Here is a 13,887-nt window from a genome sequence, read left to right as displayed (position 1 = left end):
GGGGAAAGGGCAGGGGAGTGGGACGAGCTGAGAGTCAACACGGGCTCAACGGGCTGAATCGCCGCCTTCTGTGCTGTAACCATTCTGTGATAGGCTGCAGTAATTGTAAAACTGTTGAAGCTTTTGTGTCTTAATTGCAATCAATTAATTTTTCTCTGTATAGAAATCAACTTGCATTTCTGTCCTTAACAGAATTATATTTTGTGTGCTTTTGAAAATTGAATGATTAATTTGAGTAGGTTTTTAACTAAACCATTAAGTAAAAGCTTTTAATTACTTATTTCAAAAAGCAGGTTGGAAAGAGAAGAGAATCTTTCCTCATCCTAATTCGAGCAAATGGAATGAATTTTGAAAACTTCTCAGGCAAACAAAAAGCTCCAAGTACCATCAGATTTTTTTTGAAAAATGTAAAACATTCGAATTATTGTCAGCTGTTGGCGAGAGGGAGGAGCGAGAAAAGGCGAGAGAAAGGGCCAGACAGAAAGGAAAAAAGTGAGGGAGACAGATGGACACATATTTGTGAATCAATCACAAAACACTGAATTCAATAATTGCAGAGATCTCTTGGAAACACAAACTAGTGCTGCCAGATTCAGCCCCTTCCACCCCCAGCTCAGTTCTGTTAAGACTGTGCCCTTCTTTCATTGCAAACAGATCTCAGGAATCCAAAGCCCATATTCCACCACCCAGTACTGCCAGGCCATCGGTTACTCCTCGACACCTGCATCAGACCAAAGCAGCCAAAAACTGCCAAAAACTAGAACCCCCACCTCAGCACTGCCAAACTCCAGGGCCATTGCCCCCTCCCTCAGCTACTGATGTCCAGGACCATACCAAGTGCTTCTTAACCCCAACACATGCCCAATACTGGATAGTTGCTCCAGCTGGTACCTTGTGTACCATCTTACTGCATATCCTCAACTTTAAAAGAAATGATAGGATAAAAATTAAATACACAGCTCAGGGTGCTATAAACATATCTGTGGCTACTCATTTACACTTTTCACAGAATAATAGACAAATTTGTAAAATTAGAATTCTAAGTCATTGGTGACTCAGAAGACCATGCAATAAAGGAACTAGATTTGTTCGGTCACTGTAAATCAGTCATCCTGATGTTATGCCACACAGGGAACGACGTCACTACGGTTATAAAACAGTGTATTCTGCATCTCACTGTGAGCAAGGCCTCGGGATATCTGCTAAAAAAATTACTACAGCATGACATTGTGTGTGTGTGTGTGTATATACATACATACATACAAATACATACTGTAATTAAATTAAATACAACAATTAAATAATCTTTCAATATGGCACATGCGAGCACTGTAAGGTTGACCATAGAATCAATTCTTAAACACTGGAGCAACATTAATCTTATGTTGAGGTTGATTTTAATAGATTCCGGGTAGGACTGGAACCGATGTCCTAGGCATAGTGTTTGCTAGTGCTGTTGGGGAGGGTTTAAACTAATATGGCAGGGGGATGAGAATCTATGCAGGGTGACAGAGGGAAGTAAAATGGGGGCAGAAGCAAAAGGTAGGAAGGAGAAAAGCAAGAGTGAAGGGCAGAGAAATCAAGGGCAAAAATCATAAAGGGCCACATTACAACATAAGAGTGCTAAAAAAAACAAGCCTGAAGGCTCTGTGCCTCAATGCGAGGAGCATTCATAATAAGGTGGATGAATTAACTGAGCAGATAGCTGTTGACAGATATGATGTAATTGGGATTACGGAGACATGGCTCCAGGATGACCATGGCTGGGAACTCAACATCCGGGGCATTCAATATTCAGGAAGGATAGACAGAAAGGAAAAGGAGGTGGGTAAGCGATACTGGTTAAAGAGGAGATTAACACAATAGTAAGGAAGGACATTAGCTTGGATGATGTGGAATCTATATGGGTAGAGCTGCAAAACACCAAAGGGCAGAAAACGTTAGTGGGAGTTGTGTACAGAGCACCAAACAGTAGTGAGGTTGGAGATGGCATCAAACAGGAAATTAGGAATGCGTGAATAAGGGAACAGCAGTTATCACGGGTGACTTTAACCTACAAATAGATTGGGCTAACCAAACTGGTAGCAATACTGTGGAGGAGGATTTCCTGGAGTACATAAGGGATGTTTTTTTTAGACCAATAGGTCGAGGAACCAATTAAAGAGCAGGCCATCCTAGACTGGGTCTTGTGTAATGAGGATTAATTAGCAATCTTGTCATGCGAGGTCCCTTGGGGAAGAGTGACCATAATATGGTAGGATTCTTCAGTAAGATGGAGAGTGACACAGTTAATTCAGAGACTAGGGTCCTGAACTTAAAGAAAGGTAACTTCGATGGTATGAGATGTGAATTAGCTAGGATAGACTGGCAAATGATATTAAAGGGTTGACGGTAGATAGGCAGACATTTAAAGATCACATGGATGAACTACAACAATTGTATATCCCTGTCTGGTGTAAAAATAAAATGGGGAAGGTGGCTCAACCATGGCTAACAAGGGAAATTATGGATAATGTTAAATCCAAGGAAGAGGCATATAGATTGGCCAGATAAAGCAACAAACCTGAGGACTGGGAGAAATTTAGAATTCAGCAGAGGAGGACGAAGGGTTTAATTTGGAGTGGGAAAAGAGAGTATGAGAGTAAGCTTGCAAGGAACATAAAAACTGACTGCAAAAGCTTCTATCGATATGTGAAGAGAAAAAGATTAGTGAAGACTAATGTCGGCCCCTTGCAGTCAGAATCAGGTGAATTCATAATGGGAAACAAGGAAATGGCAGACCAACTGAACAAATACTTTGGTTCTGTCTTCACGAAGGAAGACTCGAATAACTACCCGAAAATACTAGGGGATCGTGGGTCGAGCGAGGAGGAGGAACTGAGGGAAATCCTTATTAGTCAGGAAATGGTGTTAGGGAAATTGATGGGATTGAAGGCCAATAAATCCCCAGGGCCTGATAGTCTGCATCCCAGAGTACTTAAGGAAGTGGCCCTAGAAATAGTAGATGCATTGATGGTCATTTTCCAACATTCCATGGACTCTGGATCAGTTTCTATGGATTGGAGGGTAGCTAATGTAACACCACTTTTTAAAAAGGAGAGAGAGAGAGAAAACATGGAATTATAGACTGGTTAGCTGGACATTGGAGGTGGGGAAAATGCTGGAATCAATTATTAAAGATGTAATAGCAGCGCATTTGGAAAGCAGTGACAGGATCGGTCCAAGTCAGCATGGATTTATGAAAGGGAATTCATGCTCGACAAATCTTCTAGAATTTTTTGAGGATGTAACTGGTAGAATGGACAAGGGAGAACCAGTGGATGTGGTGTGTTTTGGACTTTCAAAGGCCTTTGACATGGTCCCGCACAAGAGAGATTACTGTCAAAATTAAGGCACATGGGATTGGGGGCAATGTACTGACGTGGATAGAGAACTGGTTGACAGACAGGAAGCAAAGAGTGGGAATAAATGGGTCCTTTTCAGAATGGCAGGCAGTGACTAGTGGGGTACCGCAAGGTTCAGTGCTGGGACCCCAGCTATTTACAATATATATTAATGATTTAGATGAAGGAATTGAATGTAATATCTCCAAGTTTGCAGATGACTCTAAACTGGGTGGCAGTGTGAGCTGTGAGGATGCGAAGAGGCTGCAGGGTGACTTGGACAGGTTAGGTGAGTGGGCAAATGCATGGCAGATGCAGTATAATGTGGATAAATGTGAGGTTATCCACTTTGGAGGCAAAAACAGGAAGGTAGATTATCTGAATGGTGACAGATTAATAAAAGGGGAGGTGCAACGAGACCTGGGTGTCATGGTACATCAGTCATTGAAAGTAGGCATGCAGGTACAGCAGGCAGTTAAGAAAGCAAATGGCATGTTGGCCTTCATAGCGAGAGGATTTGAGTATAGGAGCAGGGAGGTCTTGCTGCAGTTGTACAGGGCCTTGGTGAGACCACACCTTGAGTAGTATGTGCAGTTTTGGTCTCCTAATCTGAGGAAGGACGTTCTTGCTATTGAGGGAGTGCAGCGAAGGTTCACCAGACTGATTCCCGGGATGGCAGGACTGACATATGAAGACAGACTGGATCAACTAGGCTTTTATTCACTGGAATTTAGAAGAATGAGAGGGGATCTCATAGAAGCATATAAAATTCTGACGGGATTGGACAGGTTAGATGCAGGAAGAATGTTCCTGATGTTGGGGAAGTCCCGAACCTGGGGACACAGTCTAAGGATAAGGGGTAAGCCTTTTAGGCCCGAGATGAGGAGAAACTTTTTCACCCAGAGAATTGTGAACCTATGGAATTCTCTACCACATAAAGTTGTTGAGGCCAGTTTGTTGGATACATTCAAAAGAGAGTTAGATGTGGCCCTTACGGCTAAAGGGATCAGGGGTATGGAGAGAAGGCAGGAGTGGGGTACTGAAGTTGCATGATCAGCCACGATCATATTGAATGGTGGTGCAGGCTCGAAGGGCCGAATGGCCTGCTCCTGCACCTATTTTATATGTTTCTATGTTTCTATCACCACTGTTTTTTTCTGCATTGTAATAAAATAGTAGAGTTGACATGCTCAAAATCTATCCGAGCGTTTCAAGGGGCCTTCTTAGTTATGCAGAGCATGACAGTGGGGTGGAACGGGATTGGAAGCAATGGAATCATAGCATGATGGAATGGAACCAACCATGGGGGAAGGAACAGTAACAACAACCTCAGGGATCACAAAGCTGCAATCACCAAAAAACCCTCACGATCTTACTTCTCAGCTTGAATGGGATTTTGTTACAATGGGGCAAAAATCACGGCCTTCCGAGCCCGTATGAAGTGTCTCCGGACCCGGGAAGGCATTGCAAAAGCCGGTTTTCAGCTCGCAATGTGCATGCGCTGAAAACCGGCTTTTCGATCCTTCGTATCTCCACATTCAGGACATTCGCATGGGCAAGATTGTGGTATTTACCCATCTCTTGCCCTGTGGATGTCCTGAAAATTCTTGCGCCTGATAAAAGCAGGCGCATAGCCTACTTTTACAGGCATAAGAGTTTTAAAACATAACAAAATAAAATTTAACAAACACATTTTATTGTTAAAAACCCTGCCCACTACAGTAAACTTATTTAAAACCCGAATTTTAAAAAACTTAAAAAAATTGGATAAATATATTTCTTTTATAAGACGTTAATAATTTAAATTTAAATTAATCTTAAATATGTACTGTATATTTTCTCTCTTTTTTTAATTAGCGTTTTGGATGTTTGGGAGGGGGGGGGGTGGGTTTCTCATTCATAATAATGGGAACTCCAACTTACGGAGTTCCCATTATTATGAATGAGAAAATACTGTACCTTGGATTGGCTGCCCAGAGCCATGTGACTCCAGCTCCAGCTTACAGACATCCCGCCGTGCACGTGCTGCGACGCACAGGGAGTGAAGGCCTCAGGACCGGGATCTCGAGTGGGCGCAGCAGAAAGGGTGCACATTTTCTTTCCCTTTTTTCAGTCGTTTGCCTCGACCGGGATTTCTGGACCAATGTTTTGTTGTTGGCTGAAATATTCACCTAACCAAATGAAAGGCAACCAGCATAGTTAACTTAATGAATAATGGTTATTTGAGTGAATCCTGATTTTAATTTGCCCTATGGATGTGTGGTATTGTTGAGATTAGATACCTTTGAGGTGCAAACCCTCACACTCACACCGGAAGCAAGACTTTTAATTGTATAGATACACTTTGTAAAGCTTATATTATTTCTTTTAAAACATAAATATGTTTAGTTCACATCAGATTTAACTGACTACTCAGATTAGCAACTGTTTACAGTTGAATGAAGGAGAAAATGAGCGTTGTTCCTGTTATATCCAATTGCCACTACTATAAAGTGAGAGGACAAGGGTTAATGCTGAAAACTGAAGGAAGAAAATGCATGATCTGCAGGTACTGTTGATAATATTTGCACGTCGTTTAGTGGTAGATATTTATTGTGGGATTTAGCTCACCAGAACCTAGAAATAATGGGCTGTGATAAATGCTTAACATGTTTGTACAAAAATTGCTCAATTGTAACAGGGGTGATAAACCATTTAAAATGAATGCGTGGTTAACGGCATTAAGGATTTGTATACCAATGTCACACAAGGCATTTTTAAGATCAGAGACTGAATTTTTACGGATTGAAAATGCTATGGGGCCTTAACAAATTAGTCGCTTTTACAAGCAACAACCCCACCTATCTACCCTCTCCCCATATCTCTCAATCTCTCCTCCCTCCAGGTAAATATCAAAATGTCTCAGACCCTTTTATATCATCATCAATATGATGCACTTGGATTTACAGGACCAACCCCACTCATAGCCTCTTTTCCCTTCTGTATATTTCCATTTTGGTTTCCTTCTGCGTTCTGTTTTAAACCAATGATGTACCCAGTATCGTTTATCTTCTCTCGTAACACTTTATCTCATCCATCAGCCACAAATATGGAACCTTATCAGAGGATTCCTGAAAATCCAATTATATAACATGAACTGTATTTTATGAACTGCATTTCATGACAAGCCCATTATGTCAGCAATGTTTAAAAACAGCTTCAGTATGTTAGTCAACCACAATTTGTGTTGCTCCAATCCACGCTGTCTTTAAACAAATTGTGTTACATTCAACCATTGGATTTCTCAAAGACTTTCTCTACAACAGATCTTAAACTCACTGGCCTATAGTTTCTAGATGTAACTGTTGACCCTTATTTAAACAATGTAGCTATATTACCCACTTTCCGATCCTCAGGAATCTCCTTTATTTAGTGAAATTACAAAAATGTCAGTTGAAACTTGTAACTTGGCTAATTTCACTACCTATTTTCTTTAAAATGCATAGGTTCAAGTTGTCTGGGCCAGGTCCTTTGGGCTCAATTTTCCCCAAAGCTGTTTTTTGGAGTACTTGAAGAGTTACGCCCTTTTTTTGGTGCCCAACTACACCCCCAAAAAAGCATCCAACTTTCCCTGTTTGAATTGTTGATTTTGGCGCTGCCTAGCCTAGCTTTGGGGGTGGAGCCTAAGATGAGCGCCAAAAAGATCGGGTTGCCAGGGTAACCAGGGACACACTGCGGGCTCAGGCTGGAAAGTGAAACACACAACACATTCTGGCCAGCTCACTCACAGCGACCTGCATAAGCACCTTACCAGCATTAAATTATTAGAGTTTATGCCAAAATGCCCAGTGCCACTCCTAGCCTTGGCCGAAAGGCCTCCCTCCCCACTCCTCCTGGAGCCGGTGCCGCTCCGAATCCTGGCTAAAAGACTTCCCTCTCCTGCCGGTGCTGGTTACCGCTGCTAGCCCTGGCAGAAGGGCCTCCTCCTCCCGATGCCGAGTGCCGCTCCTAATCCTGGCAGAAAGGCCTTCCCCCCCCCCCCCCCCACCCGCCTCTCTCTCTCTGCTGTTGCTGCTATCCGGGCCGTGGAACTGCATCTGTTGCACCGATTTTCTTACCTGCCCAGGTGCTTTTTCCAGACTGGTCACATACGCCATCCGACGAAAAATTGGAGTAAATCGGAGCTGGCCAAACTTGCTTAAATGGCCAGAATTGGCGCGGGTGGCAGGTTACTCCCCCAACGACGCAAAAAAAACCTAACCTAAAATAATCATAACAAACTGAGTTACACTGGCGCAAAATCTTTGGGGAACCTTGGATATTTTAAATTTAGGCCAAAAAAGGCAGTGCGTCGCCAAAACAAACAGCGCAGATAACTTGGGAAAATTGAGCCCATCTTCTATTTTAATATCTAACCTTTTTTTGTAACCATATCGCAACAACTTGCATTTATATAGCAACTTTAACATAGTAAAATGTCCCAAGGCACTTCACAAGAGCCTAACCAGACAAAAAAAATTGACACCAAGGCAAAGGAGAAATGTGCTGTATCCACAGGGGGCCAGGTGGTTTTCCAGACACACACTCAGAAGGCAATGGGAGCAGGTAGCTGTGGCGGTCAATGCAAGGAGTCAAGCCGCGAGGACCTGAATGCAGTGCAGCAAGAAGTCCAATGACCTCACACGCTTGGTCAAGGTCAGTGAATGCATCTTCAAATGTCATATCCTATCAACTGCACAACTAGCCTCAGCCACTGCTCAATGCACCACACCCCCATTACTCACAACAATAATTTGTATTTATAGAACGCCTTTAACGTTGTAAAACAACCCAAGGCACTTCATAGGAGCGTTATAAAACAAAATTTGACACCGAGTCACATAAGAAGATATTAGGACAGGTGAGGGTCAAAGAGGTAGGTTTTAAGGAGTGCCTTAAAGGAGGAGCGAGTGGTAGAGAGGCAGAGAGGTTTAAAGAGGGAATTCCAGAGCTTGGAGCATAGGCAAATGAAGGCACGGCTGCCAAAATGGTGGTGCAAGGGACGTTGGGGATGCACAAGAAGCCAGAATTCGAGAAATGCAGAGCTCTTGGAGGGTTGTAATGCTGGAGGAGGTTACAGAAGTAGGGACGGGAGAGGCAATGGAGGGATTTGAACACAGGGGTGGGAGTTTTTAAAATCAGGGCATTCAGGAATTGGGAGCCTATGTAGGTCAGCGAGTTCAGGGTTGGAGAGTGAATAGGACTGATGAATTATGATACCGCCAGAAAAGTTTTGGATGAGCTCAAGTTTATGACACATAGAAACATAGAAAATAGGTGCAGGAGTAGGCCATTCGGCCCTTCGAGCCTGCACCGCCATTCAATAAGATCATGACTGATCATTCACCTCAGTACCCCTTTTCTGCTTTCTCTCCATACCCCTTGATCCCTTTAGCCGTAAAGACCATATCTAACTCCCTCTTGAATATATCCAATGAACTGGCATCAACAACTCTCTGCGGCAGGGAATTCCACAGGTTAACAACTCTCTGAGTGAAGAAGTTTCTCCTTATCTCAGTCCTAAATGGTTTACCCCTTATCTTTAGACTATGTCCCCTGGTACTGGACTTCCCCAACATCAGGAACATTCTTCCTGCATCTAACCTGTCCAGTCCCATCAGAATTTTATATGTTTCTATGAGATCCCCTCTCATTCTTCTAAACTCCAGTGAAGGGTAGAAGGTGAGAAGCCAGCCAGGAGAGCATTGGAATAGTCGAGTCTGAGAGATAACAAAAGCATGGATGAGTGTTTCAGCAGCAGATCACAATTATCTTCTCAATGTCCATCTCTGCTGCCTCTAGTACTAATTTAATATCCCTATTTAACCACATTGACTTCTGTTTCCCTTTGATCTATTTTAATTTAGCCAAATGAAGTTTGATTGTAGTCTCAGCAATATCTCCTTAAATATTTCCCACTTTTTTAATCATAATTGCATGGTTTCAAAACTCAAAATGTTGCTTTGCCTTGAAATTTGCTCTTTTAAAATCTAAGATTAAGGAAGTATGATAGTACAGACCCAAGTGCACTGAAAACAGATAAACACACACTATTAAATCCCATTGAATCATACATCTGTCATTTACTTTCCTCAATTGTCTCCCTTCCAGAACCAACAACATTCCCAGATGAGAAGTTGGAAAGACTACCAACTTCCAAATCTGCAGCTCTAGTCCCATATCTAAAGGAGAAACACAAGGGCCTCCAGGAGGAGACATCATTTCATATTCCCCTTCAAGTGGGGGAAAACATTTAATGAGCTGAATGTCATATAGGGAATCCCAGGTGCAAACCCACGGTCTGCCACTCCATGGTGCACAGAGTTCATACACCAACATGCCATGACACAAGGACCCTGCAGCAGATCATTTTATTACAATTTTCCATTTCTGTCTACGAATCTGTTGACTTTACAGAAGTTCCAACACAGAACAATGGGAGGTACTTGAGCAGAGTGAAAATGTTATTTTATTTTGGCTTTCAAATTAGTTCTTGGCCAGCGGAACGTTTTGTCAACCCTTACCATGAACAACAGTGGGTGTCCATAGCACTGGAGATACAATGAAATGGTATAGGAGAGCACAAGTGCCACATGACAAGGAAACAGCAGTACGCACTATGGCAATGGAATGTGCAGTCTACATGACAGGACAATAGAGGAGCCACCTTCATGTAATTAAAATTGCGTAGAAGCTCTTTAATGGGAACACACATACTGGAACGAGGCACTTGTGTTATTCTGTTACACAAACACTGAAAATGCACCGAGAATTAAGAAGTTCCTTGACTGTTCCCTTTAAACAATGCCTCATTAATAAGTATTTAGTACACCATTTTTGTTAAGGCTGTCTTTCTACGAAACGTTCTTCTTTGTGTTGTGGGCCATACAGAACATATAGTAACAGCACATCACGTGAAAACACAAAGAACACACGAGCACCAGCCCTGCTTGCAGCTCTGCATCAAATCCTTTCCAAATCAACGAGCGCCAGGTCCACACATTCCCACCCCCTAAGGCTAAAAATAAAACTGGATCCGTTTTGGCAGTCCAAAAACCCACGACAATACAAAGTGCAGTGATAAATCCCATGAACCAACACTGCTTACATCCATGTACAACACCAGTATAACAAAAAAAATACATTGGCTCACAGGGGAGAGCCTTGGATTCAGCAGTGACCTCTAACAAGCAGGACCTAGGAAACTGCACACAATTCTTTACTCTGCCGATCATTTTTGCATTTCAATAGATCAGAGTACTGGAGCACGTTTGGACCCCTTGGTTGTGCATGGTTTACATTTAGAAAAAAAAACACATTCTCGGTCCTAAAATGCCCCAGTCATTTGGAACTCTATTCGAAATGGCCACTTGTGTTTATATCTGTTCTCGCTGCTCGCAAAACAAAAAGGAATGTTGTTCCTGTTATATCCCAGTTGCCACTGCTATTGAGGTCAACAGAGTGAGAGGACGAGGGTTAATGCTGAAGACTGAAGGAGGAAAAGGCATGATCTGCAGATAATATTAATTATACTTGCATGTCGTTTCGTGGTAGATGCATGAGTGGTGAGATGAAACCCATGATTATCAGACCCCAAGAGAATTTAATAAAAAGGTGAGGTGACAAAGCAATGCAGAGAGCAGCTCCAGCCCAAGTGCCTGCCCAGTGGATTATAGCACATCATTCATACGGAATGAACCAACCTGGTCAATACAAGTTAAAGGATACCCAGTTTCCAAAATCAGATTAAAATTTTGCCTTTAAAAACACCATTCGGGGGCTAATGAAGTGCTAATTCGCAAAATTGTTATAATATAAAAAAATCTGACAATTCAAATGCAGCCTTCAGACAATAAAAACGGCAAACCACAAAGCTCCAAAATCCACTGCACGGTAAGAGATAATTGCAGGAGTGCATGGGTTAAGGTCACACAGAACACAATGTGTCTATTGCTAATTATCTCCTAAAAATAGAAGATGCATTATCTTGTTTAAAATGAGGGCAGCAAACTAAATGATTGCATCTCGAACTCAGTATTTGTGTGTGTGATTTTAGTAGGTTTTATTTAAGAGACATTGTTCCTTGTGTGTGCCAGATACAATTTAATTACGCAAGTAATCGCAAAATATGAATCACAATTCCACTATGAGGCACTTGCACATTCTGGGCGTCCTAGGGCACCAATTATAGCAAGTTACAAAAATCTGGAACAGAGAAAAAAATGAGAATATTTGCAGCACCAAATGGCTTCCGTATCAGTGAAATTAAAATCCACCCTGATGCCAGCTCCCTCCTTCCTGAAGGAGCACATCCCGCACCAACACTGCAGTCCACAATGAGGAATTTAACCGAGGCAAAATCTCTGCAAGCAAAGCACTCAAAACCCCAGCAAATGGAAGAAATCAACTACAAAAAAATATATATGGCAAGCCACGTTCGGAAGTATAGCAGCTCCCTTTGCGCAGACTTAACGATGGATTTTTAATTACATGCTCGATGTGTTGGAATTGGAACAATGGAATGTGCCGACGGGTAAATTTGCCAAGGTACCTTTTTCTTTCGATCCCGGGAGCGTTTCCGGTGCTTTTTCACGACTTTTTCATCCTCGGTCACAACTTCCAATTCCCGGTTTTTCTTGAGATGGGATGCAGCATGAGCCATCCTGGATACGGATAATATCCGACCAAATGTGATGGCTTAGGAAAGGTACGATCCTTGTCAACCTTACACAACCAGTGTTCTGAGCAAGTGTCTCTCTCTCTCTCTCTGCTTTTAGTCACCGATAAAGAATTAAAACCATGGAAGGTGATGATCACGAGACAAAGGCAGGGGCTAGAGAGACATTTTATGCTGATTTCCCTTATCTACCTCTGCACCTCTAGGAGGAGAAAACCTTCAAACAGTGCAGCCATTCTGATGCATTAACGTAGTGAAGAAGCCAGCTGGGATAGTGAAGGCAGTATTATGGATATATCTCCTGCCACCAACTGGAAGTGCCTAAGTGACTTCAATGAAGGGGGGGAGAAAGGGGGAGAGCCTGACAGGGGTAATTGTTAGATCAGGAGATGTACAAATAGAAGACACATTAAAACAGTGCAACAGTCAAATTTCCACACGTTAGTAACTCTGCACGTTTCACAGAATCATTTTATTTTTGTTTTAAACCTGCAGGCAAGGATGCATCAGAACACACATCGAACCTGCGATGCAGTGGAACGGGTCTTTCCACACTGCTGATGCAGACAGAGACAGAAAAAAATTACATTAAATTTCCATTTGCCCACATAGGCCAAACATTTCATTGTCAAGTGAATGGAGGACCCATGTCTCAGGCAGCCGCATTCTCCACATTTTCCCTTAATCGGGCACATTCCACCAATGTGTGTTTTAATGCATTGCTCACGTTAGCTGTGGCAAAGCTTCCCTGGAGGACTGCTCATTATTGTGCACTGCACGGCAAATTTAAATATGTAATCACACTGGCTCACAGTATAAACGCTACGGTTCTAAGGGCTGTCCCTAGAGGTAACTTCCACACACTTCGTATGAGAAGGGTGAAAGAAAAAAAAACCTTATTTCTCTAAAATGACACCATCTGTTTAAATATCTCCTTTTGGAGCCACAACGAGCTTCAAATCATTTAATTGTATTTTTTTTGCCATCTGCGTCCTTGGTGCTACTGACTGCAGCTTTTGAATATTCATGATGGGTGGGAGAGAGAATAATATATATATACAGCAGCCAGCACAGGACTAGGACGTAGTAATATCTGAATCTATAGATAGAAAATGGAGTTTTCTCTTTGGAATAAAAAAAACATGATGCAGCAGACATTAGCAGGGGCATCTCGACAAGCTGCCTTAATACCAGCAGAGTAGGGCAACAGTAAACAAGTATGCCTCAAATCGTAACATAATAAAAAACCTTTTGTTAGCTATGAAACAAAAATCAGCTATTTACAGCTTACATAAAAGCATCATTATCAAAGCCATTTTTTTTTTGCTCAACGAGAGACTATTTTAAATAGTCACTGGAATACTGTTGCAGGTTTTTTGAGAAAGAGGGATTTCTGCAACACGCTAGATTAGGAGAAAATGTCAAGGATGGAGGTGCTTGAGACTGGGATTCTTCATTTACTTATAATGCGGTCCTTGGTTTATGTAGGAAAGGTTTTGTTTCCCCCCATTTGGCTGCATCAGCTAGTGTAGGCCGACTCATTCCACTGCCTCACGGGTTGGGTGTAAGTGATGATACATCGTTGGCTACAGATACAAGCAAGGAAAAGGAAAGATTTTGTGAAACAACAGTTATGAATATTTGGCAATCTGACCAAGGTATCGGTGAAGGTATTCTCTATTCCTGCATCTCCTGATCTAAATAACAGCTGTGTCAGTCAGGTTCCCCCCATCACTTGGAGGAATCGTACTGATGGACTATTAATGGTTAAAGTATGCACACAGTCAAAACCTGATCCATTCTGGTTTC

The 13,887-nt window shown here is 42.2% G+C and overlaps 1 protein-coding gene across 1 annotated transcript in view; it reads right to left on the bottom strand.

The window, feature by feature from the left end:
• Positions 1–12,091, bottom strand: part of ank3b (ankyrin 3b) — a 614,562-nt gene extending 602,471 nt beyond the window's left edge. Inside the window, exon 1 of the mRNA XM_070876860.1 lies at positions 11,953–12,091. Within this exon, the coding sequence (XP_070732961.1) occupies positions 11,953–12,063 (111 nt within the window). The 5' untranslated portion in view covers positions 12,064–12,091. The remainder of the gene's footprint in view (positions 1–11,952) is intronic.
• Between the last annotated feature and the right edge of the window lie 1,796 nt (positions 12,092–13,887).

The sequence above is a fragment of the Pristiophorus japonicus genome, chromosome 3 (genome assembly GCF_044704955.1).
Source record: "Pristiophorus japonicus isolate sPriJap1 chromosome 3, sPriJap1.hap1, whole genome shotgun sequence".
Classification (NCBI taxonomy): Eukaryota; Metazoa; Chordata; class Chondrichthyes; family Pristiophoridae; genus Pristiophorus; species Pristiophorus japonicus.
This window is presented reverse-complemented; position numbering and strand designations above follow the sequence as displayed.